The sequence below is a fragment of the Mobula hypostoma genome, chromosome 4 (genome assembly GCF_963921235.1).
Source record: "Mobula hypostoma chromosome 4, sMobHyp1.1, whole genome shotgun sequence".
In the NCBI taxonomy this organism is placed as follows: domain Eukaryota; kingdom Metazoa; phylum Chordata; class Chondrichthyes; order Myliobatiformes; family Myliobatidae; genus Mobula; species Mobula hypostoma.
This window is the reverse complement of record NC_086100.1, coordinates 175,263,771-175,291,406: the sequence shown is the minus strand read 5'-3', so window position 1 is coordinate 175,291,406 and position 27,636 is coordinate 175,263,771. Positions and strand designations below refer to the sequence as shown.

The window sequence follows — 27,636 nt, the reverse complement described above, 5'->3', positions numbered from 1 at the left end:
TGGGTATTCAGAGGGACCAGAGGAACTTGTACATAAATCACAGGGTTGACATAGAATACTGTAAGCAATTAAAGGCAAACAGTGTTAGCCTTTGTACAGTTTTAGTCTCTAGATCCACCGAAGGATATATTTGCCTTAAAGAGTAAGAAGCAGAGGTTGATTTCTTGTACAGGGAGGATGGAGTTAGCTGTAGGGGTGTTGGGTACAGGAAACCCCTTACAGTGATGGTGAAACCTTCTATGTAAAGTTCGAACAAGTTTGCCCTGTGTTAGATAGACGTTAGAACAGGGGTTCACAACCTTTTTTATGCCATGATCCAATATTAAGCAAGTGGTCTGTGGACCCCAGGTTGGGAACCCCTATGTTAGTAGAATAAGAGGTAATCTTATTTAGAGATATAAAATTCTAAAAGGTAGATGGTGTGATAATATGTTTCCTTGGTGGTTTGTCAGATGGTAACTCTCATTCATAGACAGGAAGAATAGGTGATAATAAATGCTGCTCAATTAAACAATACAAGTTAAGGCAAGAAAAGTGCCATGGAGGTAAAAGAACAGCCATGATTCTTTTAAAGTGCAGAACAGAAGCAATGGGCCAAATGTCCTACTTCTGTTCCTGCTTCTTATGTCGTAATAAAATTTAGAAGTCAACCAGCTACATTTTCATGAAAGGTTATCAGGAGATGTGGCTGCAGGCTAAGCAACTGCTTTGCTGAGCATCTGTGGCTTTCTGGAGCTCCCGGCTGCTGGCCATTTTAATTCAACCTCCCCCTCCATACCGACATGTCCATCATCGGTCTCCTCCTCTGCTAGTGTAAGAAGACAAACTAGAGGAATAGCTCCATATATTCTGCCTCTATAGCATGAACACTGAATTTTACAATTTATTTATTTATTGAAATACAGCACAGAATAGGCCTTTTCTGCCCTTCGAGCCACGCCACCCAGTAATCCCATGATTTAATTTTAGCCTAATCATGGGTGAATTTACAATGACCAATTAACCTACCAACCGGTATGTCTTTGAACTGTAGGAGGAAACTGGAGCACCCGGAGGAAACCCAGGTGATCACAGGGAGAGTATACAAACTCCTTATAGGCAGCGGCAGGAATTGAACCCAGGACACCTGCACTGTAAAACATTGTACTAACCATTATGATACCACACTGCCATACATTTCAGGTAAACTATTCCCACTCTGTCCCCTTTCTCTCTCCTTCTGATTTACTGAGTTCCTCTAAGTTCTTGCTCCACCCCTTAGCTCTATCTCCTGTCTCTCTTTCAGTCTGTGAAGGAAATTGAACCAAAATGTCAATTACTAGATGCTGCCTGACCCACTGAGTTCCTCCAGCACCTTATGTGTTCCTCTAGAAATTTGCTGTCACCCATTTGCATGAAGTGCATGACACAAACTTTTGTGTGGTGTACTCCACCTTTTGAACTTGGTTGAAATTGTGAATATGAAATACAAAGAACACCTGCTGCTTTGATATGCATTTTGTGTTACTAAATACAGAGCAGTTTTACCACTTGAGCTAAATGTGCCTCAACAGGAACTTATGGATCAAGGATCTAGTAATCTATACAAAAATAACCAAAGAATGAGTTTAGTTCTGACTTAATTTTTCTGTTTAGAGCATGTATTTTCCCCATTTAGAACAAGCAGACAAAACATTTATTCTTTAATTTGATTCAAACAGGTACAAAAGATATTCGCTTATGCAACTATAGAATTAAATACAACAATGTACAAGCAGTCAAGTATATACAAATACATGTTCAGTGGAAATAAAGAACTTGGAAAACAGCGAACACAGTGCCTTTTGAAAGTACAGACTGTGGCACACAAGCAGAAGATATCAGCTAATGGTGGCAATATCTGTTCTAGTAGTCCTTTTTGAATTGAAATTATGCACAATGCAAAAATTCAAAATTAAGAATCCTAAGTGCAAGTGCAAATTGATTTTGTGCATCCATTTTACAAAATACAAATCCAAGCACAGCATCACTCATGCATATTAAGAGTACATCTGAACAAAGGAACATGAGCAGGCCATTGAGCACCTTACATTCAGTCAGATCACATTGGCAGTGTACCTGCCTTTGTCAGTATCCTTCAACACCACACTTAACAAAGCAAGCAATCCCAGCTTTGAACATTTCGATTGACTCAATTGTTAGATGGAATTTTCCAAATCTCAGCTGCTTTGTGTGAAAATATCCTTCCTGATTTAAACTCTCAATTGTCTAATGGTCAAGGATTTTTTTTCTCCGATGGCAGAGCTTCCCTATTGCTAGTAAACCCTTTGATTGCTTTAAATATTGCTATTAAACTTCCTTGATCAACTTAAATACCATCAAATTAAAACAATCCTCTATCCCTTCTAAATTGAAACTGTTAATACAACCTGCTCTCACAGTTGTGCTCTGGTATTATATGGGTGAATGAAGTGAGAAGTAACAGTTTACATAAAATGAACTAATATTCACTGCAGATTATCCATACCAGAGATAAAGGCAGATTACTGCTCATGTACCATATATCCAAGCTCTGCCAATGCACTCCATGCTTCAATCCCAACATTTCATTGAGCCACAATTTAGAAAAGGAGATAAAATATTCATATATATTTTACATAAAGTAAATTTTGTGGCAGGAAAGAATACACAATTGAAATATTGACCGGCAGTCATTATAAACATGACTTGTGTTTGGCATAATACTCATGCAGCATGGATATTTAAAACAAAAATTAGAAAAATGGTAAAACGGTATTGTATAGTCTTGTTTTGAGAAGAAACAGACAATGTCTTGTGCAATACGCACAATGTACTGGAGGAGCTCAGCAAAATCAGACAGCATCGATCGATGGGAATAAACAGTCGACGTTTTGGGCCGAGACCTTTCATCAGGACTCCTGATGAAGGTGAAGAAGAGTCTCAGCCCCAATGTTGACTTTTTATTACCATCCATAGATGCTGCCTGACCTGCTGAGCTCCTCCAGCACATTGTGTGTATCGCTCTAGACTTCCAGCATCTGCAGTACCTCTTGAGTCAATGTCTTGTGTTGCAACCTTTCGTCAGAAGTATGACTGGTTCTAATGAAGGGTCGTGGACCCAAAATATTAACAATTTCTCCTTCCACAGATGCTGTCTGGCCTGCTAAGTGTTTCTAGCATTTCTATTTTTGTTTCAGATTTACATCTGAAGTTCTTTGATTTTTTTAAACTGTATATATTTCACACGTATCCTACAAGTTTTTGAAAGCCCCCACAAGTTCTCAACTCAGCAGTACCAGCAATAAAAAAAAACTTTGCTCAACCAAAATAAATTTCTTTATACTCTGTTGTTCTGTGCTGCATAATTAATTTGAGATACTCTTTCAAAGTAGGACTTTAATACCAAATACATCAATTTTCCCTCAAGTTCTGAGTAGCTAGAATCACCAGGGATGTGAATAGTACAGTGATTATGTTAATGTAAATAATTACTTGTAATTGGAATACCTGTATAAGAAATTGTGTTCAATTTAAAGAATCTGAAATAGAGAATATAACATTTTCATCAAATCTAGTTGTTTTACTAGTCTCATTTAGAAAAAAAGAAATGTGCTAACCACACCTACATTGACCAACATGGGGCTCCGGTCATCCCACCATGTTGAATTTCTCTTAAGTACCTTAACAAGTCAATAAGAATGAGTGCTCATTAGGAGCTTCTCAATTTATTGACACGAAAACATTTTGGGAAATCCCAAAGATGATATCCTAACCATTTCTGTTCTATGGCTGGATAATGAAGCTAGATACTGTATATTCAAATGACTCTTCCACAGATTTGATTTCTCTCTTAATGAAGAATCATGCATACTACTCTATCCCACAAACAATGGTTAAAATTATTAGTTTACAATACAAATTTCCTAAGAAGTTATCTGAAATCCAATCATTTTCATGACATCACAAAATGTCTTAAGTCAACATATCAATCACACAAATCTATACGTTTTATTCAATATTGGATCCCCAGCAGAACATTCGATAATTGGTAAATTCCAGTGAACATTAATTGGTTTGAGAGACCTACAAATAGATTATAGAAATACTTAAAAACTGTTCTAATATCAAGAATACATTTATATATATATTTCTATATACATATTGTATTTTTTGGCTTTTGATTTTAATTAACACTAGTGCTAACATTTCTGGAGACAACTTCACTAGAAAAAGAATTAAAAACGGTATGTTAAACTTTACATTGAAACACATGAATCTCCTTGATGAGCAATGTAGATATTTATAAAGAGAAAAGCTGGGCCGAAAGAGTTCCATTAATTAATGCACCATTTTTTTTGTAATATTTTGATTAGACTTCCACTCGAAAGATAGAACTGGGTAAAAGGGGAACTGAAATGTGTGGCAAAATGCTTGTAGCTAATGTCAAAATGCTTTCTCAAGGGCACTGCTATTTGTTAATGTTCAAGGTCTTCAAATAGTACACAGAGTTGTTTGCCTAAGAAAAGTGATTGCAATCTCTTAAGACCCAATCACTCATCTAGTTAATTTATAGAACAAGGCAACTCTTAAATAAGAACACATGGGCAAAAGCATATCAACATCACTATTTTCAAATAATTCCTTTGGTTATTATCTTAGAACTATTAACTAGCTACTGCATATTGCCAGGTAATTAAATTCAGATTATAAAATTAAAACTAAAATAGTCATCAATCTTCTTGTATAAATATCATCACGAAGGAAGATTCTAGATGGCATCATATTTGCCATCCACATCGTAAAGCAGCATAGGAACCTAAAGGTTTGTGTAAATTGAAATGGAGCACAGTATAAATAATGCAAGATGCTGGGAGTGATTTCAAAGCTGCATTCTAATCTATGAGCTCGCTTAAGAGATGGGTTACTACTGTGTATCGATGACTACAGTTTTGATTCAAGGCTTACAATAATTACTGGATTATTGATGCTAAACAAAGTAGAGAGAAACTGAATTTTTCAACCAGCAAACTTCAAACTTGACAGAATAAAAATAGTGTTAACATGGAATAACTGTCAATGCAGCTGGCATTTAAAAACCTGGATTATTAACAACTGAGTTCATTGGTATTGCATGAGTATCCCATCTTTGGTAAGATTCAGTCCTTAAAATCCAGCAAAGGTTGTCACCACTGGGTGGCGCTGTTACACACAATTGTGCAGAAGACATTGCTCCTCCTCCTCGAGCGCTGGGCATGGATTACCATTATTGGCTGGATTCAACCTGACGTAGCGAGTGCGGTGCTTAGTCCCCATCTCTGTGCATTTCCCCGTGCACAAGCCCCAGGAAGACCATGTGGAAACTTCACAATCCAGTGGCGTTTCTGTAAAGGAATATGCAATCAGTTGTGATTGTTTAATGCAATAAAAAAATAGTTGCAAGAGAAATTGCATTCTCAGAAGACATTGTTAAGTGAAACGAAAGCAGTATTGTTGTTTTAAAATTAATTATTGGTTAGTCAATTGATGAAATAGTAAAAATCAATTTCAATTACTCCTTGTCAACAATTGTTTTATATTCCTATAAAGGCCTTTCAAAATGATCTACCTCCCATAGCAGAATTTCATGAACAAAATAAGTGATGCTTACATGACTTATATTGGAAGTGTACCAGTTAAGGATTGTAGTATATGATTAACATTTAGTGCTAAGATTCCAGCAACCATCTTTTCCACAAGATTGTAATGTCTAATACTGGAGGGCATGCATGTAAGATAAGTTGAAAGGAGATATGTGGGGCAAGCTTTTTGTTAATGCATACAGTATTCAATTTTCATGCCATCTTTAAATTTACTAATCATACTTCCTGCCAGGTTATTAGTATATGGAACAATATATATCACAAACAGCAAAGGTCCCGGCACTGATGCCTGCAGTACACCACCAGACTTATGTGATTTTTTTTTCCAAATTTTGTTCTGTAACATAAGAGGACTATCTTGTCAGGTTGGTTAACATTTGGTTTTATAGATCTTTCTTTTAAATTCAGTATTTGGGAAGTGTGCTTTGCTGACAAAACTAAAATTTTTTGCCATCCCTAACTGGGCTTGAGAAGGTGGTAGTGGCGAGCTACAGTCTGGTACTGTTGGATCTCGTTATCAGATTGAGAGTTTCCAGAATTGTTATTTTGCCATGAGTAAGCCTCTATTTTACCATCTTGATTTCAAGGCCTAGGAGTAAGAAGATGAGATCTGAAATAGGAACTAGTGGAACCTTTCAAATTATGATTCCACAAGCTTCACGATCACGGAATGGTACAGAGCGGGAACATGTCCTTCAGCCCACAATGTTGTACCAAACTAATTAAGCTAGTAACTAACGAAAACTAATCCATTCTGCCTACACCCGTCTATATCCCTCCATTCTCTATACATTTATGTGCCAATCTAAGACCCTCTTAAACACCTCTATCAGATTTGCCTCTACTACCACCCTTGGCAGTGCTTTCCAAGCACCCATCACTGTCCCTTTAAAAAAGAACTTGCCCTGCACATCTCCTTTGAACTTGCCCCAACGCGCCTTAAGTTCATACCCTCTAGTATTGGACATTACAACCCTGGCAAAAAGGCTTGATGGGTGAGGTGGTCTTTTCTCCTTTCAAGTTTTCTTACATTAACAAAATATCTAGCTAAACTGGTGCTTTAATGTATTGAATTAATGGAAATAAACAGGAAAAACCATGACTTAATTGCACAGGAAACTAAAGCCGCAAAAGGAAAAGAAAAGATTAAGTAAATTCCAGCATGATCCAGCACGAAAGGAAGCCATTTGACTCTCTGCCTTTGTCAAACCTTTGAAAGAAGCATCCTAATTTTTCCCATTCTAGGCACATAATTTTGCTGGAGATTGAATAATGTGGACAAGGACAAAAATGTTATACGTATAGCAAAAGGTTTGAGGTCGATGCTGGGGTCAATCTCATGCTATGCAGATAGCAAATCAACAGATAATAATTTCCCACTTAAATTTGCATTAAGAGCTTTATGTAACACACCTGACACAGAGTCATCTATTTCATTTCCTATGGGAAAAAGATTGGATTGAACTGTAGAAATCCCAATTAACTGGCTATCCTTCAGCCTAGTCAGTGTTACTCTTGCAATTGCAGGCAGTTGCTTCAGTCTGGGATAGAAGAATGAGTTTGCAGGATGACTTGGTGAACTTGACGTTATCTACATGATAGAAGCACATTAAACAGTCAAGTATAAAAGTACTGGCAACAAGACATTTGTATCTCAATCACTAAAATGTTAGCTTGAAAATAGATATGTATAATTAGTTTCTGAAACCATGGAGATTTTGTAAATTATATTATTCTGTCATGTTCTTGTATGAAAATACAAAGAAACATTGGATGTCAGGTAATTATAACATAACAAGTCATACGTTACTAATGTACAAATCAGAGAACTTGTGATCCTAGAAGCTAGTATCTTCTCTCATTTAATGCAAGTTAATACTTGTTAATACTTACAAGTTAATAAAAAACTGTATTGCAATAGAAATTTGCAAATGTAAAATAGTAAGTGCAAACTAAAGTAAGACCTTCTTTACTTTGGATAAAAGCTCTGCCCTTAACTCCTAGATACGGATGGCGCCTTCCAGACTATGATATTGACCTTATAGGTATATAGGTCTGCACAGATACGAAAAATCAAAAAAAAGACATTGAAACTGAGATAGAAACAGAAAATGCTGATGAGGGACCTCAGCCCTAAATATCACCTGTTTATTCCTTTCCATAGATGCTGCCTGACCTGCTGGGTTCTGCCAGCATTTTATGGGTTTCCAGCATCTGCAGATTGTGTTTATGCTGGAAACAGTAACAGGTTAGGTCACACGTGTAGAAAGAGAAACAGTTAATACTTTGGTTCTGAGGCTTTAAGTTTTGACTTAGTCGCTCCTTATACTGCCCTTGTGGAGTGTTTTCAGCATTTTCTGTATAATATCCTTCAGGTGTACTCTGACTTACATTTCCTGGACGTGCTGTCCTATAGAACAGTACAGTCACACAAGCAAGGAGAGTGCCACTCACATCCACTGAATTCCCGTTCCTCTACTCTGCCTTTACTTACACACCATCCACAATGATATGACCACAGATGCCTAACAGTCGAGCTCAAAGGTGTCAACAACACACGTGGCACTCTGTGGCCAACCTGGACCACTTCAATTACCAGAGGAACTAATTTCGAGAGACAGATCTGGAATATTCATGATTTGTACAAGAGATTCTAGATCAGGGGTTCCCAACATTTTTATGCCATGTACTCCTACCATTAACCAAGGGTTCTGTTAGGAGGTTAGGAATCCATAAGACATAGGATCAGAATGAGGCCATCTGGCCCATCGAGTCTGCTCCGCCATTCAATCATGGCTGATCCTTTTATCCTCCTCCTTAACCCCAGTTCCCGGCCTTCTCCCCGTAACCTTTGATGCCATGTCCAATCAAGAACCTACCAATCTCTGCCTTAACAACCTGGCCTCCACAGCTGCATATGGCAACAAATTCAACAAATTCACCACCCTTTGGCTAAAGAAATTTCTCCGCATCTCTGTTTTGAAAGGGCGCCCTTCTATCCTGAGGCTGTGCCCTCTTGTCCTAGACTCTCCCACTATGGGAAACATCCTTTCCACATCTATTCTGTCTAGGCCTTTCAACATTCAAAAGGTTTCAATGAGATCCCTCCCTCATCCTTCTGAATTCCAGCAAGTACAGACCCAGAGCCATCCTACATTCCTTGTATGATAACCCTTTCATTCCTGGAACCATCCTTGTGAACCTCCTCTGGACCCTCTCTATGCCAGCACATCTTTTCTAAGCTGAGGGGCCCAAAACTGTTCACAATACTCAAGGTAAGGCTTCACCAGTGCCTTATAAACACTCAGCATCACATCCTAGCTCTTGTATTCTAGACCTCTTGAAATGAATGCTAATATGGTCGTGGTACATATTGGTACCAATGACATAGGTAGGAAAAGGGAAGAGGTCCTGAAAACAGACTACAGGGAGTTAGGAAAGAAGTTGAGAAGCAGGACCACAAAGGTAGTAATCTCGGGATTACTGCCTGTGCCATGTGATAGGGAGTGTAGGATAAATGCGTGTCTGAGGGATTGGAGCAGGGGGCAGGGATTCAGATTTCTGGATCATTGGGACCTCTTTTGGGGCAGGTGTGACCTGTACAAAAAGGACGGATTGCACTTGAATACCGGGGGACCAATATCCTGGCAGGGAGGTTTGCTAAAGCTACTGGGGAGAGTTTAAACTAGAATTGTTGGAGGGTGGGAACTGAACTGAAGAGACAGAGGAAGAGGCGGTTGGCTCACAAATAGAGAAATCTTGGAGACAGTGTGTGAGGGAGGATAGGCAGGTGATAGAGAAGGGACGCACTCAGACCGATGGTTTGAGATGTGTCTATTTTAACGCAAGGAGTATTGTGAACAAAGCGGATGAGCGTAGAGCATGGATTAGTACTTGGAGATATGATGTGGTGGCCATTACAGAGACTTGGATGGCTCAGGAACAGGAATGGTTACTTCAAGTGCCAGGTTTTAGATGTTTCAGAAAGGGACAGGGAGGGAGGCAAAAGAGGTGGGCCGTGGCACTGTTGATCAGAGATAGTGCACGGCTGCAGAAAAGGTGGACGCCATGGAGGGCTTGTCTACAGAGTCTCTGTGAGTGGAGGTTAGGAACAGGAAGGGGTCAATAACTCTACTGGGTGTTTTTTATAGGCCGCCCGATAGTAACAGGGACATCGAGGAGCAGATAGAGAAACAGATCCTGGAAAGATGTAATAATAAGAGTTGTCATGGTGGGAGATTTTTATTTCCCAAATATTGATTGGCATCTCCCTTGAGCAAGGGGTTTAGATGGGGTGGAGTTTGTTAGGTGTGTTCAGGACGGTTTCTTGACACAATATGTAGATAAGCCTACAAGAGGAGAGACTGTACTTGATTTGGTATTGGGAAATGAACCTGGTCAGGTGTCAGATCTCTCAGTGGGAGAGCATTTTGAAGATAGTGATCATAATTCTATCTCCTTTACAATAGCATTGGAGAGAGATAGGAACTGACAAGTTAGAAAAGTATTTAATTGGAGTAAGGGGAGTTATGAGAAACTTGGAAGCTTAAATTGGGAACAGATTTTCTCGGGGAAAGGTACAGAAGAAATGTGGCAAATGTTCAGGGGATATTTGTGTGGAGTTCTGGTTAGGTACATTCCAATGAGACAGGGAAGTTATGGTATGGTACAGGAACCATGGTGTACAAAGGCTATAGTAAATCTAGTCAAGAAGAAAAGAAAAGCTTACGGAAGAGAGCTAGGTAATATCAGAGATCTAGAAGATTATAAGGCTAACAAGAAGGAGCTTAAGAAGGAAATTAGGAGAGCCGGAAGGGGCCATGAAACGGCCTTGGTGGGCAAGATTAGGGAAAACCCCAAGGCATTCTACAAGTATGTGAAGAGCAAGAGGATAAGACATGAAAGAGTAGGACCTATCAAGTGTGACAGTGGGAAGTGTGTATGGAACCGGAGGAAATAGCAGAGGTACTTAATAAATAATTTACTTCAGTATTCACTACGGGAAAGGATCTTGGTGACTGTAGTGATGACTTGCAGTGGACTGAAAAGCTTGAGCATATAGATATTAAGAAAGAGGATGTGCTGGAACTTTTGGAAAGCATCAAGTTGGATTAAGTCGCCGGGACTGGATGAGATGTCGTTTGAAGTTAAATTGGACAGCTGTATGGACAGGAAAGGAATGGAGGGTTATGGGCTGAGTGCAAGTCGGTGGGACTAGGTGAGAGTAAGAGTTCGGCACGGACTAGAAGGGCCGAGATGGCCTGTTTCCGTGCTGTAATTGTTATATGGTTATATGAGATGTACCCCAGGCTACTGTGGGAGGCGAGGGAGGAGATTGCTGAGCCTCTGGCAATGATCTTTGCATCATCAATGGGGATGGGAGAGGTTCCAGAGGATTGGAGGATTGCGGATGTTGTTCCCTTATTCAAGAAAGGGGGTAGAGATAGCCCAGGAAATTATAGACCAGTGAGTCTTACCTCAGTGGTTGGTAAGTTGATGGAGAAGATCCCGAGAGGCAGGATTTATGAACATTTGGAGAGGTATAATACGATTAGGAATAGTCAGCATGGCTTTGTCAAGGGCAGATTGTGCCTTACTAGCCTGATTGAATTTTTTGAGGATGTGACTAAACACATTGATGAAGGAAGAGCAGTAGAAGTAGTGTATATGGATTTCAGCAAGGCATTTGATAAGGTACCCCATGCAAGGCTTATTGAAAAAGTAAGGAGGCATGGGATCCAAGGGGACATTGGTTTGTGGATCCAGAACTGGCTTGCCCACAGAAGGCAAAGAATGGTTGTAGATGGGTCATATTCTGCATGGAGGTCAGTGACCAGTGGTGTGCCTCAGGGATCTGTTCTGGGACCATTACTCTTCGTGATTTTTATAAATGACCTGGATGAGGAAGTGGAGGGATGGGTTAGTAAGTTTGCTGATGACACTAAGGTTGGGGGTGTTGGGGGTGTTGTGGGTTGTGTGGAGGGCTGTCAGAGGTTACAGCAGGACATTGATAGGATGCAAAACTGCGCTGAGAAGTGGTAGGTGGAGTTCAATGCAGATAAGTGTGAAGTGGTTCATTTTGGTAGATCAAATATGGCAGAATATAGTATTAATGGTAAGACTCTTGACAGTGTGGAGGATCAGAGGGATCTTGGGGTCTGAGTCCATAGGACGCTCAAAGCAGGTTGACTCTGTGGTTAAGAAGGCATACGATGTATTGGCCTTCATCAATCGTGGAATTGAATTGAATTTAGGAGCCAAGAGGTAATGTTGCAGCTCTATGGGACCCTGGTCAGACTCCACTTGGAGTACTGTGCTCAGTTCTGGTTGCCTCACTACAGGAAGGATGTGGAAACCATAGGAAGGGTGCAGAGGAGATTTACAAGGATGTTGCTGGATTGGGGAGCATACCTTATGAGAACAGGTTGAGTGAACTCGGCTTTTTCTCCTTGGAGCAACGGAGAATGAGAGGTGACCTGATAGAGGTGTATAAGACAATGAGAAGTATTGATCGTGTGGATAGTCAGAGGCTTTTTCCTAACCTGAAATGGCTGCCACAAGAGGGCACAGATTTAAGGTGCTCGGGAGTAGGTACAGAGGAGATGTCAGGGATAGGTTTTTTTCTTTTTTTAAAAAAATGCAGAGAGTGGTGAGTACAGGGACATGTTCGGCACAACTTTGTGGGCTGACGGGCCTGTATTGTGCTGTAGGTTTTCTATGTTTCTATGGCATTTGCCTTCCTTACCACCGACTCAACCTGCAAGTTAACCTTTAAGGTGTTCTGCACAAGGACTCCCAAGTCCCTTTGCATCTCAGATTTTTGGATTTACTCCCCATTTAGAAAATATTCCGCACATTTATTTCTACTACCAAAGTGCATGACCATGCATTTTCCAACATTGTATTTCATTTGCCACTTCCTTGCCACGTTCTCCTAATCTGTCGAAGTCCTTCTGTATCAACACTACCTGCTCCTCCACCAATCTTCATATCATCTGCAAACTTGGCAACAAAGCCATCTATTCCATCATCTAAGTCATTTATATACAGCATAAAAAGAAGTGGTCCCAACACCGACCCCTGTGGAACACCACCAGTCACTGGTAGCCAACCAGAAAAGGATCCTTTTATTCCCACTCACTGCCTCCTACCAATCAGCCAGTGTTGTAATCATGTTAGTAACATTACTGTAATACTGTGGGCTCTTAATTTTGTAAGCACCCTTATGTGTTGCATCTTGTCAAAGGCCTTCTGAAAGTCCAAATATACAACATCCACTGCATCCCCTTTATCTATCCTACTTGTAATCTCCTCAGAATTCCAACAGGTTCATCAGGCAGGATTTTCCCTGAAGGAAACCATACTGACTTTGTACTATCTTGTCCTGTGTCACTAAGCACTCCATCATCTCATCCTTAACAATTGATGCCAACATCTTCCCAACCACTGAGGACAGGCTTATTGGTCTTTAATTTCCTTTCTGCTGCCTTCCTCCTTTCTTAAAGAGTGGAGTGACATTTGCAATTTTCCAGTCCTCTGGCACCATGCCAGAGTCCAATGATCATTGTGTAACAGTAACTGCACCCACTTCTCTTCCTTCACACACTACAACATCAGGCACACTGCTAGTGTCCTCCACAGTGAAGACTGATGCAAAATACTCAATTAGTTCATCAGCCATCTCCTTGTCCCCCATTATTATTTCTCCTGCCTCATTTCCAGCAGTTGTATATCCACTCTCATTACTCTTTTATTTTTAACATACTTGAAAAAACTTTTACTACCCACTTCGATATTATTTGCAAGCTTGCTTTCATATTTCATTTTTTCCTTTCTAATGATTTTTAGTTGCTTTCTGCAGGTTTTTAAAAACTGCCCAATTCTCTATCTTCCCACTATTTTTTGCTTTGTTATATGCCCTTTCTTTTGCTTTTACAATGCCTTTGACTTCCCTTGACAGCCACGGTTGTACTATTTTACGATTTAAGTATTTCTTCATTTTTGGAATACATATGTCCCGCACCTTCCTCATTTTTCCCAGAAAGACATGCCATTGCTGCTCTGCTGACATCCCTGCCAGCATCTCCTTCCAATTTACTTTGGCCAACTCCTCTCTCATACCGCTGTAATTTCCCTTACTCCACTGAAATACTGCTACATCAGACTTTACTTTCTCACTATCAAATTTCAACTTGAACTTAATCATATTGTGAGCACTAGTTTTTAAGGGTTCTTTTACCCTAAGCTCCCTAATCGCCTCCGGTTCATTACATAACACCCAGTCCAGTATTGCTGATCCCTTCGTAGGCTCAACGACAAACTGCTCTAACAAGCTATCTCTTAGGCACTCAACAAACTCACTGTCTTGAGCTCCATTACCAGACATCCCACCCTGCAAAAACTCATTTCAGGGAGGTAGCACCCCCGCTCCCCACAACCCCATATACCACCCCCCACCCCACCCCCCACGGTTGACCTCCAAGGGTGTATGTAATACTTTGTTTAGTGATTTTGTCTAATCCGTAAAACAAGTTGGGTATATGCAGAAAATGTGACATTAAATTACGTACTTATATTATATTATCATGTTTATTCTATTACAACTTTAAGCAAGTCTACAAGGAGTTTGGCCTCATCACGTAGGACATCAATAGAGTAGCTCCTTAGCAGCTAGCCAGCTAGTTTCATAACATTAGCTATGCTAATGAATGAATGACACCTGTTAAACTCACCTCAACATGTCTTTTACATGTTAACCCACCATGGGTTGCAAACAGTGCAGCGAGCAACACTGTCATTATTTTTGAGGTCGACTGTAAAGCCCGCCCACAGAGAAAACTGATAGGTCTACTTAGCACAAAGAGAGACCAATCAGGATGCTCGCCCTCCCTCTCACTCTCGCTCTCCCTCTCAAAAAAAAATCAATTTCCAGGATATTGTATATTATTTCCGGGAGTCAGGGAGCCGCTATCAATATGCGGGAGACTCCCAGAACTTCCGGGAGAGGTGGGATGTCTGCATTACCAACCTGATTTTCCCCAATCGACCTGCATGTTAAAATCTCCCACCACTACCATAACATTGCCCTTTTGACTTGCCTTTTCTATTTCCTGTTGTAACCTGTGGTCCACCTCCCAGCCACTGTTTGGAGGCCTGTATATAACTGCCATCAACATCCTCTTACCTTTGCAGTTTCTTAACTCAACCCACAAGGATTCATCTTCCGATCCTATGTCACATCTTTCAACTGATTTGATGTCATTCTTTACCAGTAGAGCCACACCACCCCCTCTGCCTACCTTCCTATCCCTCCGATGACGTGTAACCTTGGACCTTCAGCCCAGAACTACAATCATCCTCCAGCCATGATTCAGTGATGGCCACAACATCATACCTGGCAATCTGTAATACGACAATAAGATCATCTACCTTATTTCTTAAACTACATACATTTAGATACAACACCTTGAGTACCGTATTTGCTATCCTTCCTGATTCTGCAACCCTAATGTTTTGATACTCAGCCTGTTGGCTGCAACTAAGTCCCATCACCTGCCTGCCCTTCCTGACAGTCTGACTGCAAGCTACCTTTACATAGAAACATAGAAACATAGAAAATAGGTGCAGGAGTAGGCCATTCGGCCCTTCGAGCCTGCACCACCATTTATTATGATCATGGCTGATCATCCAACTCAGAACCCCGCCCCAGCCTTCCCTCCATACCCCCTGACCCCTGTAGCCACAAGGGCCGTATCTAACTCCCTCTTAAACATAGCCAATGAACTGGCCTCAACAGTTTGCTGTGGCAGAGAATTCCACAGATTCACCACTCTCTGTGTGAAGAAGTTTTTCCTAATCTCGGTCCTAAAAGGCTTCCCCTCTATCCTCAAACTGTGACCCCTCGTTCTGGACTTCCCCAACATCAGGAACAATCTTCCTGCATCTAGCCTGTCCAATCCCTTTAGGATCTTATACGTTTCAATCAGATCCCCCCTCAATCTTCTAAATTCCAACGAGTACAAGCCCAGTTCATCCATACTTTTTTTTAAACCATCTGTCCTATCCTGAGTCCCATCACTCCAGTTCCCATTGCCCTGCCAAATTAGTTTAAACCCTCCCCAAAAGCTCTAACAAACCTGCCCACAAGAATATCGGTTCCCCTCGGGTTCAGGTGCAACACGTCACTTTTGAACAGATCATACCTCCCCCAGAAGAGATCCCAAATATCCAAGAACCAGAAGCCCTGCCCCCTGCACCAGCTTCTCAGCCACACATTTACCTGCCAAATCATCCTGTTTCTACCCTCGCTGGTATGTGGCACAGGTAGCAATCCAGAAATTACTATCCTGGAGATCCTGCTTCTCAGCTTTCTACCTAGCTCTCTAAATTCTCTTTTCAGGACCTCATTGCTTTTCCTTCCTATGTCATTGGTACCAATATATGCCAATATATACCTGGCGGCTCCCCCTCCCTCTCCAAAATTTTGTGGATACGATCTGAGACATTCCTGACCCTGGCACCTGGGAGACAACAGGGGTGCTCTGTTCTAACAGCCTATTTCCATTTCTCCTGACAGTCACACAGCTACTCGCCTGTTCTAGATCTTCACAACCTGAGAAAAGAAATTAACATTTTGACCACAAAACCACGGATAGCATACTGGTAGGTTCTCCATTTTAATGCCTGCACTTTGTATGGATATTTTCCATTATATTGTTACCTCAGTGATTGTCTCTTGGGGAATAGTTGCAAAATTTGGAGATGAGAAAGTGAAACCACTGTCTGTTCCAGCATCATAGGGATACAGATTTATAAGGACTTGCTCCTTCCAAGTATCTCCTTCACACAAATTCAGACTGTCACTACCCACAAACCAGTCCGGGCTTGGCACAATGCGAGCAATGAAGGACAGCTGGAAATAAGCACAAGGGACATGGTTAATTCGAATTCTTCAGCAGGCTCCCTTGCATCCATTAAGATGGGTAAGAAAATATTGGATGAAAACCTTGTGTGTGTGCCAGCAATTTCTGTTTCATTTTATAGACTTTGCAGATGTTTTCCCCATTCAGTTTCAAATGCAAACTGGGCTGATATTGGTGTTAGAGAGATACACAGTTCACAAAGAAATGCCAACAGCCAAGCAGTAATGTGCGAAGGTGTGGATTTGTGCGGACATACCGGCTCCATTCTCCTGTAGTGGGTATTGAGCAGATACTGCATCTGCCATTTGCCTAGAGTAGGCTTGCTGTGTGTTGAAGTTGGGGAGATGCAGGCTCTGCCCCTGTACTGAAATGGACTTGGAGTGTATTAATGTCAGAGATGGCTATCTCATGCAAAGCCACTAAAAAGGAGAAAAGAGTGCTTGCTACCATCTTATTGTCTTTTCTTAGGGGGGAGGTTTGAGAGTAATGGGTGATCTCAGAGGACAGTGCTCAGGCAGCTGAATATATGGCCAGCAACTGTGGAAGGATAAAACACTTCAGTGGCCTAAAACACCCTGGACAGCACTGGTTTCAGGGTCATTGCAGAACTAAGCAGGTGAGACCATGAACGGTTTTGAACATGGGTAGAACGTTAAAGCCACGCCACTGTTTAACTAGAAACCAATGCAGATACAGACAAGATGGGCAAACTGATGTGCTTACAAATTACAGCACCAGCAAAGATTTTAAGAGAGCAAAGAGTATTGAATTGACAGAAGATTACAAGGGGGCATCCAGGAATATCTTAGAACTCTCAAATTGAGAATAAAGGTTTCAGCAGCAGCTAATTTCAGGTAAAACATAGCAGCGATAACAGAGCTTACAGTGCTTGGTTTTAATATTGGTTTGTACACTCTGTGGCCACTTTATTAAGCACACCTGCTCATTAATGAAAATATCTAATCAGCCAATCATTTGGCAGCAACTCAATGGATAAAAACATGCAGACGTGGTCAAGAAGTTCAGTTGTCATTCAGACCAAACGTCAGAATGGGGAAGAAATGTAATCTAGGTGACTTTAAACCATGGAATGAATGTTGGTAGTCTGAATATCTCAGAAACTATAAATCTTCTGGGATTTTCATGCACAACTAGAGCTTACAGATGATGGTGGGAAAAGCACCCAGTGAGTAGCAGCTCCATGAGTGAAAATGCCTCGTAAATGAGAGAGGTCAGAGGAGAATGGCCAGACTGGTTCAAGCTGACAGGAAGATAGATAGATATACTTTATTAATCCCGAGGGAAATTTGGTTTCGAAGGTGATAATAACTCAAGTTACCACATGTTACAACAATAGTATGCAGAACAGCATCTCTGAACACACATGTCAAACCTTGAAGCGGATGGGCGAAGGCAGCAGAAAACCACAATCATACATTCAGTGCCCACTTTATTAGCTATAGGAGGTACCCAGTGAAGTAGCCACTGAATGTATATATGAACCAAAGTTCATGTGTAACAGAAAAGGCATGAAACATCCAGTTCAGCTCTGGGCAGTTGTGATAGAATAGGATAAGATGGAGGCTTGGGAGATATTCCAGGTTAAGTTATTAAACAATGTTTATTAACACAGGAAGGTGAACACTTACAAGAGAATGCCTGGCATGCACCTCAAACTCAGTTGATGTCTGCTCCACACCACTAGGTACAGCTGGTGCTGAGAAAACTCCGTAGACACTTTGGATTTTCTCGCCTGATGCTTCAACCTCTCTCATTAACGGCCAGGCCTCACTTTTCTCCACAAACTCCCGCACTCCATTACTGGCATATTCGCCCAGCCGCCACATGTGGTAATCGCTGCTGTGGGTGACCACTGCATAAAGAAGAGCCTCAATTTTATTCATTCAAAAACATAACACCAAAAGACCAATTGCTGTTTCCAGAAAAAGAAATCTAAATAAGGAAGTCCCCATTACTACACCACAATCTACACTTGACAGAAGGCCATTCGACCTGCAAAGTCTTTACTGACTCCATTCAAAATCAGTCCAGTTATTCCATCTTCCCCAAAACCCTGTATAGTCCTTTCCCATCAGGTAATTATCTCGAGCTCTTATGAACATGGCAATTAAATCTGACTCCACGATTCTCCCAGCAATGCAATCCAGATCCTTACCACTGACTGCTATGAACAACTTTCCTCGTTAATTTTGATTAATTTGCTAATTTAGCTAGAGGGTGGTGAATCTATGGAATTTGTTGCCACGGGCGGCAGTGGAGGCCAAGTCATTGAGTGTATTTAAGGCAGAGATTGATAGGTATCTGAGTAGCCAGGGCATCAAAGGTTATGGTGAGAAGGCAGGGGAGTGGGACTAAATGGGAGAATGGATCAGCTCATGATAAAATGGCGGAGCAGACTCGATGGGCTAAATGGCCGACTTCTCCTTTGTCTTATGGTCTTATCACTCCATTCTTTGCCCCTTTTTCTTCATCTTCTTACCAATGGGAACAGTTTTAACCATATTGGTCGAGGACTGAATGTTGGCTGAGGGACTTGCTTTACATTTCCAAATAGTATCATTGATGCGTTTGCATTCATCCAATACCAGGCAGAAGCTCAACTTAACATCCAAAAGGTGGTCCTCCAACTGTGCACAGCTCCCTTGGTATTGTAATTAATTGTTAGCTCAAATTTTGAGCTCCAGTCCTCAAGATACACAAATGCCAAAGTGCTACCTTCATGCCATTGCTAACCCTTAACAATTTTTCTATCAATAACATCTACAGCACAGAGATAATTTATCTTGAGGACAATAGGTCAATCAGTTTGGACCAAGATGAGGAGACACTTCTTCATGCAGAGAACAGCAAATATTCGGAATTATCTATCCCAGAGGCTGTGAATGCCTAGTTATTCAGCATGATGAGGAATATGGTGGTTCAGTAAAAAAGTGAACTTGAAGCACAGAATTAGACAAATCTTACTGACAGATAGAACAGACTCAGCAGCCCCTGCTGCTGTGGTTTTTTATATAGTGTCAAAGTGACCCAATTTGCTGTCATACCAAACATTTCTTTCTTCCTCAAATTTTAATACCAAAATGACGGATTTTTTTCTTTGAATGAGTTCCATGGTTCTTCTTTGTTTCATAACTGTGGGGAAGACAAATCTCAGAGTTGTATACTGCATACATATTTTGATTAGAAATGTACAAGGCCTGACTTTTGGAATTTTAAGTTTTGGGATAAGTTAATGAACTGAGATGCAGTAACACTGAAGCCACTTTTATAAACAAAAAGGAAGTCAATTCACCCACCATACATGGAATTAAAGGTTAAAGTTGAATGTCCAAGCTCAGCTTCAGGCAGAGATAAGTAGAAAGTACAGAAAGGAAAGTGGAGATTTGGTGTGTCACCAAAGACATTTGCAAATTTCTATGGATGCAACATGGAGAACATTCGTACTGGCTGCATCACTGGCTGGTGCGTCTCTCCACTGCACAGCATCGAAGTAAGCTGCAGAAAGTTGTGAACTCAGTCAGCTCCATCATGGGTACTAGCCTCCCCAGCATTCAGGGCATCTTCAAGGAGCAATGCCTCAAAAGGGCAGCATCCATCATTCAGAACTCGCATCATCTAAGACATGCCCTCTTCTCATTGCCACAATCAGGGAGGAGGTACAGGAGGCTGAAGGCACACTCTCAACGATTCAAGAATAGGTTTTCCCCTCGGCCATCAGATCCCTGAATGGACATTGAAACCATGAACACTACCTCACTACTTTTTTTTCTCTTTTTGCACTAATTATTTAATTTAATTTTTTAAATATATTTCCTGTAGTTTAGAGCTTTAATTGTGTATTGCAATGTACTGCTGCCACATAACAACAAATTTCATGATATATGTCAGTGATACAAAACCTGATTCTAATTCTGTCAAACAGTCCATTGTAGTCATACAGACGGAGCGGAGATTCTTCACTGGAATTTCCACAGCCTGGTGCCAGAAGCTGTTTTTAACCTTCCTCTAAGACAACAGGGAGTTTATGGAAACTGTTCCATTGTATACCTTGAGTGCAGTTGAATTCATCACAGTGCCAAATGTTAGTTATTGCACTAACATTCCCCCTCCAGAAAATAAAATAAAACTTCATCCAGGATAATGGATACGCCTTGATGTGAAAAAAACCTACTTTAAACTGCAACCCACGCAAGGAATTTTTCAGAATTTCAGTATTGTTCAAAGTGATAGTGCGCTAGGAATTAATTGGCAATGCATTTTAGCTGGATAAGTATTCAACATACACAGTCCTTCATGTGAAGTCAGACTGATAGTTTCTGAAGTCTAATAGGTCTTGAGAAAAGGAGGAAGCAAGTCACAGAGTGTTTAGAGTATAGCACAGAAACAGCCCCTTCAGCCCACAATGCCTGTGCTGACCATGATGGCAAATGAAACTAATTTCATCCAATTCAAGATTTATCACCGGCATGGTTTCCTGACAATCCAAAGATTGAGTCTTGAAGGAGAGATGGTACTTGTAGTAGGAGGAGAAGGAAACTAGACAGGATAAAACTACTTATCTAATATAATGGAATGGAAAACATTCTTGACCTTTTTCCCTGTAATCTACCCATTGCACATGATAATATCAGTAAAAGTGACCATCACATAGTCCTTGTCTTGCCTTCACCCTCTACTGTGTGTGGCAGTACCATGGTGCTAAATGGGATAGAATTATATCAGATCCTAAGTGCAATGTGGGACATCGCAGCAGTATTATATTCTAATACAACGTATAACTTCATGCACTAACACATTTGTCACAATCGATAACAGTAAGACAGAGATCCAACCCTCCTTCAATAAAGGCTTAACTAAATTAGTTTTCAATATGGTGAAGTTACAGAAAATGTACACTAAACAATGTGTAACAAACAGTTCTAATCAATCTCACAACCAACTGATCTGATCTAAACTTTCCAATTCTGCTGCATCCCATTCTGAAGAACAATGGATGATTGAACTACTGGCAGAAAGCAGAAACTCCAGGAATATTGACAGATGCAGATGTTGGAAATATGTTGAAAATAACAAAGTGCCAGCAATATCCAGGAGGTCATACAGCATTCCACAGAGCGAAAGAAAATCATTGGCCTGAAATGTTAACTTTAGTCTCTTTCTCTTTACAGGTGCTGCCTGACCTGCTGAGTATTTCCAGCACTTCCTAGTTTAACTTCATGAATATTCTACTTTAGGATCTTGGATTCTAACACACGAATGCAAATGTAATGCTAATGCGTACGCTGACATCTTCAGGGAGTGTTGCAATGCGGATGCCATTTTTGTTTTCCTCCAGGGTTCCAATAAGTTAATTAAATGCAGTCTATGCTAAAGCAATAGATATAGTCAACCTATGATGCAACAACTTCCAGCTTTAGTGCTTCAGACCTGTGCTCCAAACTACCCATGGTTCTCTATAACTGGATCTCGGACTTCTTGATAGAAAGACCTCCAACAGTCTGAGTTGGCAGCAACATCTCTAGCTCCATTACATTGAGTACTGGCAACCGCCAGGATCTAGCAGTAGTTGTTGAGTCATCAGCAACAATAATGACTCAGCATACAGAGAGGAAGCAGGACAGCTTGTGGACGGGTGCGAACACAACAACTAAAGTCTCAATAAGGACAAGACTAAATAAATGATTGTTGACCAGGAAGATGCAGGCTGACCACTCCCTACTGCACATCCACAGCTCCTCTATGGAGAGTATCAGGAGCACCTAATTTCTTGAAGTGCACATCACAGATGATCTCACCTGGCCCCTCAACACTACCTCTTTAGTCAAAAAAAAAATCACAGCAGCTCCTCCACTTCCTGAGGAGATTGAAGTGAGCAAGGCTCCCCGCTCCCATTCTAATCTCATTCAACTGGAGCACAACCGAGACTGTCCTGACCAACTGTGTCACCATCTGCTATGGGAATTGCAAGGCATCTGACCACAGAACCCTGCAGTGGATTGTGAGAATTGCTGAGAGAATCTTCAGGGTTTCTTCCCCCCACCACCCCCATCCAGGCCATATACCAAAAGCACTGCATTCTCAGAACCCTCAACCTTGTCAAGTGCCCCTTCTATCTGTCCCACAATTTCTTTGACCTCCTACCATCAGGCAGAAGATAGCACAGTACAAGAACAAGATCTGTTCGGCTGGATAACAGCTTCTTCCCCCAGGCTGTCAGACTTCTAAACACCCTGCTACCACACAGTACACGTTATTTACGACAGCAACAGTATTATACTGTGGTATACTTAACCATATGTCATATATGCACTTTATGTCAACTTGTGCATCTACAGAATATTTTTTATTATCTGTTATTGCATTACTATTATGTGCTCTATATTCTCCACTGTGTTACTCTATGTGATATATGAACTATGTTTTGCACCTTGGTCCCAGGGAAACATTGTTTCATTTAGCTGTACACTTAAGTACAGTCAAATGACAATAAACTTGAACTTAATTGTCCCAATTAATTTATAGACATTTAATTAACAATGTGGACATTTACCTGGATGTGCAAAGTAGGAACAAAGTTAAAGACAAAGCAACACACACAAAATGCTGGAGGAACTCAGCAGGTCAGGCAGCATCTATGGAAAAAAGTACAGTCGATGTTTTGGGCCAAAACCCTTTGGCAGTTCTGTTTAAGGACAAAGCCTGTTTAAGTGGAACCCATTCCACTATCCTGGATATTCACTCCTCCAGCACAAGGCGATGTGCCTTTAGTTCAGTGTGTGCTATCCATAGGATACACTGCAGCAACACACCAAAGCTTCTTCCAAGTGACCTTACAAGTCCACAACTGCCACCATCTCAAACAGCTATAAACACTTGGATAAGCTTCCAGCAACAGGTTCTTCCCCAGACTCTACTCTAAATACTTGGCTGATCTCTCATCATCATTGTCTGAATCCTGGAACTCCATAACCAACAGCAGCATGGGAATGCCTTTCCTGGGATTCAAGGTGGAGAGCCACCGTCTTCAGAAGGATTAAGGAGCCTCGCCATTCAGTACATGCCCTCTTTCGTGTTACCACTATCATGAAAAAAGTACCGGAGCCCGAAGACCCACACTCCAACATTTTAAGAACAACTTTTTCCCTCTTTACCATCATTTCCGAACGGTCCATAAATACAACCCGGTTATTCGTCTTTCGCCCCGTTTATTTTGAAACGTATGGTAATATAATTTATGCCTTACACAGTACTGCTGATGCGAAACAGTAATTTTCACTGCGTCATGCCCGTGATACTAAACCTGATTCTGAAAGTTACCGGGGGAAATGTGGTTGAAGGTAAAGGCCCCACCAGGGGTCAGCATCATTCAGAATTTCAATAGTACTGTACCGGGAAGAAGTAAATTTCTAACAGAAAAGAAAATCTCGTTTTCACCTTAAAACGAGTTGTTACAGGTAGAAGAGAAGATCGTAAAGAGTCAGGTTAATTGATCATATTTCACAGTAGATAAGCTGGATCTTGATTTACTGTTATCAGTTTAGCTGAATTAAAACAAAGCCACGATGATTTTGCAGGGGCGCACACTCACCAATGAGCGGGGACCACTGCGCCGGAGGCCGGTAGAGCGGATATTGTTTGGGGAAGGCAGTGCGGCTCCACTTGCCCGTGAAGACCAGGCTGTACTTGGCGCGGCCCCTCGCCGTACACAGAGGTTCTTCATCCAGGAGAAGACACCGCGCACAACCCAGTATCGCGACAAGGAGCGTGCCAAAAACTTTCCAAACTTTGCACATCGTCTCGTCGTAACTATCTCTGGGGGATATGTTTAAGTACTGCGGGAAACAAAAAGGGATCAACATGAATGCATTTTATTGCCTGAAAGATTCACCTCATTGGATTTCGATAATAAGCAACATTTCAGTTCTCAAACGCTTAAATCAAGTTTGCATTTGGCAATTTTCTCAATATAATGTTGCATTTCTTCTTTCGGCTGGTGTTAATTCAATGGCTTAACCACGAGGCAAATACAAAGAAGCGAAGAAGAAGAAAATATGTTATAGCAATGTATTAACATTTATTGTTCTTCGTAAATAGTGGAAAAGCAGAAAATGTAGGAAGGGCATGCGGCATCGATTAAATGCGCGGCTGCCTCGCCGCGCATTCTCTGCACAGCACCGTATACTCACTGAATGTTGAAGTTTAGTGGAGCCTGTTAACTGGCAGGGTTTGCAGGTGTTGAGTAGGATTGCGGCTGAACCTCTGCAGAAATCGACAGTAACAGCCTGGTATTTATGCTTCAACCGAACCCTCGTTAGTCAAACAATTATTGTAACCTTTCGACCCCACATTTGAGGGTGTGCGCACCGCATTGGCATGTAAAGATTTATTTATTTATTTATTTATTGTTTCTCTATAATATCTAAAACACCCTTGCTAGTGATAGGTTTAAATGTGAGGTTGTAAAACACAAATCACCCCTCAGTATTCCACCCCAGGGCAGTTTGTTACCGCCTTAAAGCTGACAAGTTCCTATTGTAACACGATTCCAGCAAACTGTCTCTGCCGTTTACGTAGCTTAACCAGTTCCACGGTTCTATTAGTTGAATGTTTTAGGGAGCAATGTGTACTTTTATTGTAAAATAAAACCAGCCACAATTATTGGATGCAATGTCTATCCCAAGAGATTGGAATAACGTTGTTCATTTGGGGTGCTGGGACGAATTTGTGAACTATATTGTTTGAGGATAGTTTTTTTTTCAGCATCAGCTTTATGGCCGGATAACTTCCTCTAGGGCTATGAACATCGCTGGAAACCAGGATGAATCTATTGTAACAAGAGAAATGTTGACGCTGAGCAAGTATATAGGTTTACTGGTATTTATAGGAATGATATGATAAACTACGGTATTTCTATATCACCCACGTAACTCCCGTTTATAATGCTTGCATCCCCAGTAATATGGAATAAGCAAACTGACGCTTTGGTGATTTTGGAGCTGTAATTGTCAGAAATGCGGAATCGATTGACTGCATACACATGCAGTTCGCGAAAGATAGTCTTGCTGTTTCGGGACCGGTATCTGTTCTTCATTCCATCCGGCAGTGTATTTTAGACTGTCGGTGTCCAGCAAAGAGGCGGAGTATACGCTTGACCGAACCTTTCAGAGGTTTTAAAGAATGGGGGGGGGGGAATTGGTGGCGACAGGGAGCAGGAATCAGTTGAAAGGTGGTACGAGAGACTGCAGATGCTGGAATCGGTAGCAAAAGTTAATGTGCTGGAGGAACTCAGCGGGTCGAGCAGCATGTGTGGGGGTGAGAGAAGAGGAAATATCGACGTTACGGCTAGAAATCCTGCATCAGGTCCCGGAACGACGACAATTCATTTCTCCCAACAGATGCTGCTTGACGCGCTGACTTCCTCCAGCAGCAGACTGGAGTTCCTCGCAGCATCAAATGAAAGTCATCGATCAACAACAATCAATCTCCCCCCGCTCGACCTACTAAATGTCTCCAGTAAATTTACTTTGGTCTCAAAAGTCGTGGATTGTTTCTCCCTCCCCCACTGCCGAGAATGAGGGCCCGAAGCTAACCATAGTGCTTTTACTACGGACGATAAATACTACGGAGGCAATTAACCGCACGGCGAGAGAGAGTCTGCAATGTTACGGCCAGTGGCGCTCCCGCCGCATGAGGCTAAATGGTCACATCTCCATAGAACTTTAATTTACCCTATGTAAAGTTTCAGTGTGCGAGAAACACCCTGAAGGCTGTCTGACCTATAACCTGATTGTAAATCTTTGCCTGTTTTCTGATTTCCCGAATTAACTTCAATCACACGTCTGACCTTCTACCAAGCTCATAACGCTCCCCGGTTGAATAGAACTCCTGCAAGCAAGCCACCGAGGCTCCTGACATAAAATTGTTCTTTTAGTAAACAGCGTTTTGTTTACGCCACACGTTATGTATGATGTTCTCATGAGGCTCGCAAATAACCAAAGAAAAATATTTAAAGCTTACGTCCACGTGAGAAAGTGGTACCAATAATTTCAAAGCGATACGCACTTAGTGACCACTTCACAGGGTACATACTGGAGTGCATATTCCTGGTCTTCTGTTGCTGTAGTATAGCCCATTCTTTTCATGGTTCGCCTACTGTGCGTTCAGAGATGTTCTTCCGCACAATACTGTTGTATTGCGTGATTATTTGAGTTACTGTCGCCTTCCTGTCGGTTTGAACCAGTCTGGCCATTCTTCTCTGACCTCTCTCATTAACAAGGTGTTTTTGCCCACATAACTGTCGCTAGCTGGAATTTTTGTTGTTTTTCTTACCATTCTCTGTAATCTCTAGAGACTTGTGTGGGAAAATCCCAGGATTTCAGATACTCAAACCACCCTATCTGACACCAACAATCATTCGCAACACTCACAACATGCTGGAGGAACTCAGCAGGTCGGGCAGCATCCGTGGAAACGATGAGTCGATGTTTCGGGATGCTGCCCGACCTGCTGAGTTCCTCCAGCATGTTGTGAGTGTTGCTTTGACCCCAGCATCAGCCTCCGGGTCCAACATATTATTATCAGTAACTTCCACCACCTCCAACGGGATCCCACCACTAAGCACATCTTTCCCTCCCCCCCTCTGCATTCCGCAGGGATCGCTCCCTACACGACTCCCTTGTCCATTCGTTCCCCCCACCCATCCCCACTGATCTTCCTCCTGGCACTTATCCATGTAAGCAGAACAAGTGCTACACATGCCCTTACACTTCCTCCCTTACCACCATTCAGGGCCCCAAACAGTCCTTCCAGGTGAGGCGACACTTCACCTGTGAGTCGACTGGGGTGATATATTGTGTCCGGTGCTCCCGATGTGGCCTTTTATATATTGGCGAGACCCGACGCAGACTGGGAGACGGCTTTGCTGAACACCTACGCTCTGTCCGCCAGAGAAAGCAGGATCTCCCAGTGGCCACACATTTTAACTCCACATCCCATTCCCATTCTGACATGTCTATCCACGGCCTCCTCTACTGTAAAGATGAAGCCACACTCAG

General features: G+C 41.6%; 1 protein-coding gene across 1 annotated transcript; it reads right to left on the bottom strand.

Moving 5' to 3' along the window:
• Positions 1 to 1,681: 1,681 nt before the first annotated feature.
• On the bottom strand, positions 1,682 to 24,876 carry spon2b (spondin 2b, extracellular matrix protein). Its single transcript, XM_063045112.1, has 6 exons — positions 24,769 to 24,876; positions 24,171 to 24,414; positions 18,211 to 18,434; positions 16,360 to 16,551; positions 7,053 to 7,230; positions 1,682 to 5,381 (listed from the first exon to the last, which is right to left on the bottom strand). Exons 2-6 carry the CDS (start codon positions 24,373 to 24,375, stop codon positions 5,203 to 5,205), a joined length of 978 nt encoding a protein of 325 aa, XP_062901182.1. The 5' UTR covers positions 24,376 to 24,414; positions 24,769 to 24,876; the 3' UTR covers positions 1,682 to 5,202.
• Positions 24,877 to 27,636: the final 2,760 nt, after the last annotated feature.

Excerpts from the sequence above, each read along its gene's own strand:
- spon2b (XM_063045112.1), bottom strand. The coding sequence starts at position 24,375 with ATGTGCAAAGTTTGGAAAGTTTTTGGCACGCTCCTTGTCGCGATACTG. Across the intron at positions 7,231-16,359 it reads CCCAAGAGACAATCACTGAG|ATAACGTCAAGTTCACCAAG; the intron begins GTAACAATATAA and ends TCTATCATGTAG. Across the intron at positions 5,382-7,052 it reads AATAGATGACTCTGTGTCAG|AAACGCCACTGGATTGTGAA; the intron begins GTGTGTTACATA and ends ATTCCTTTACAG.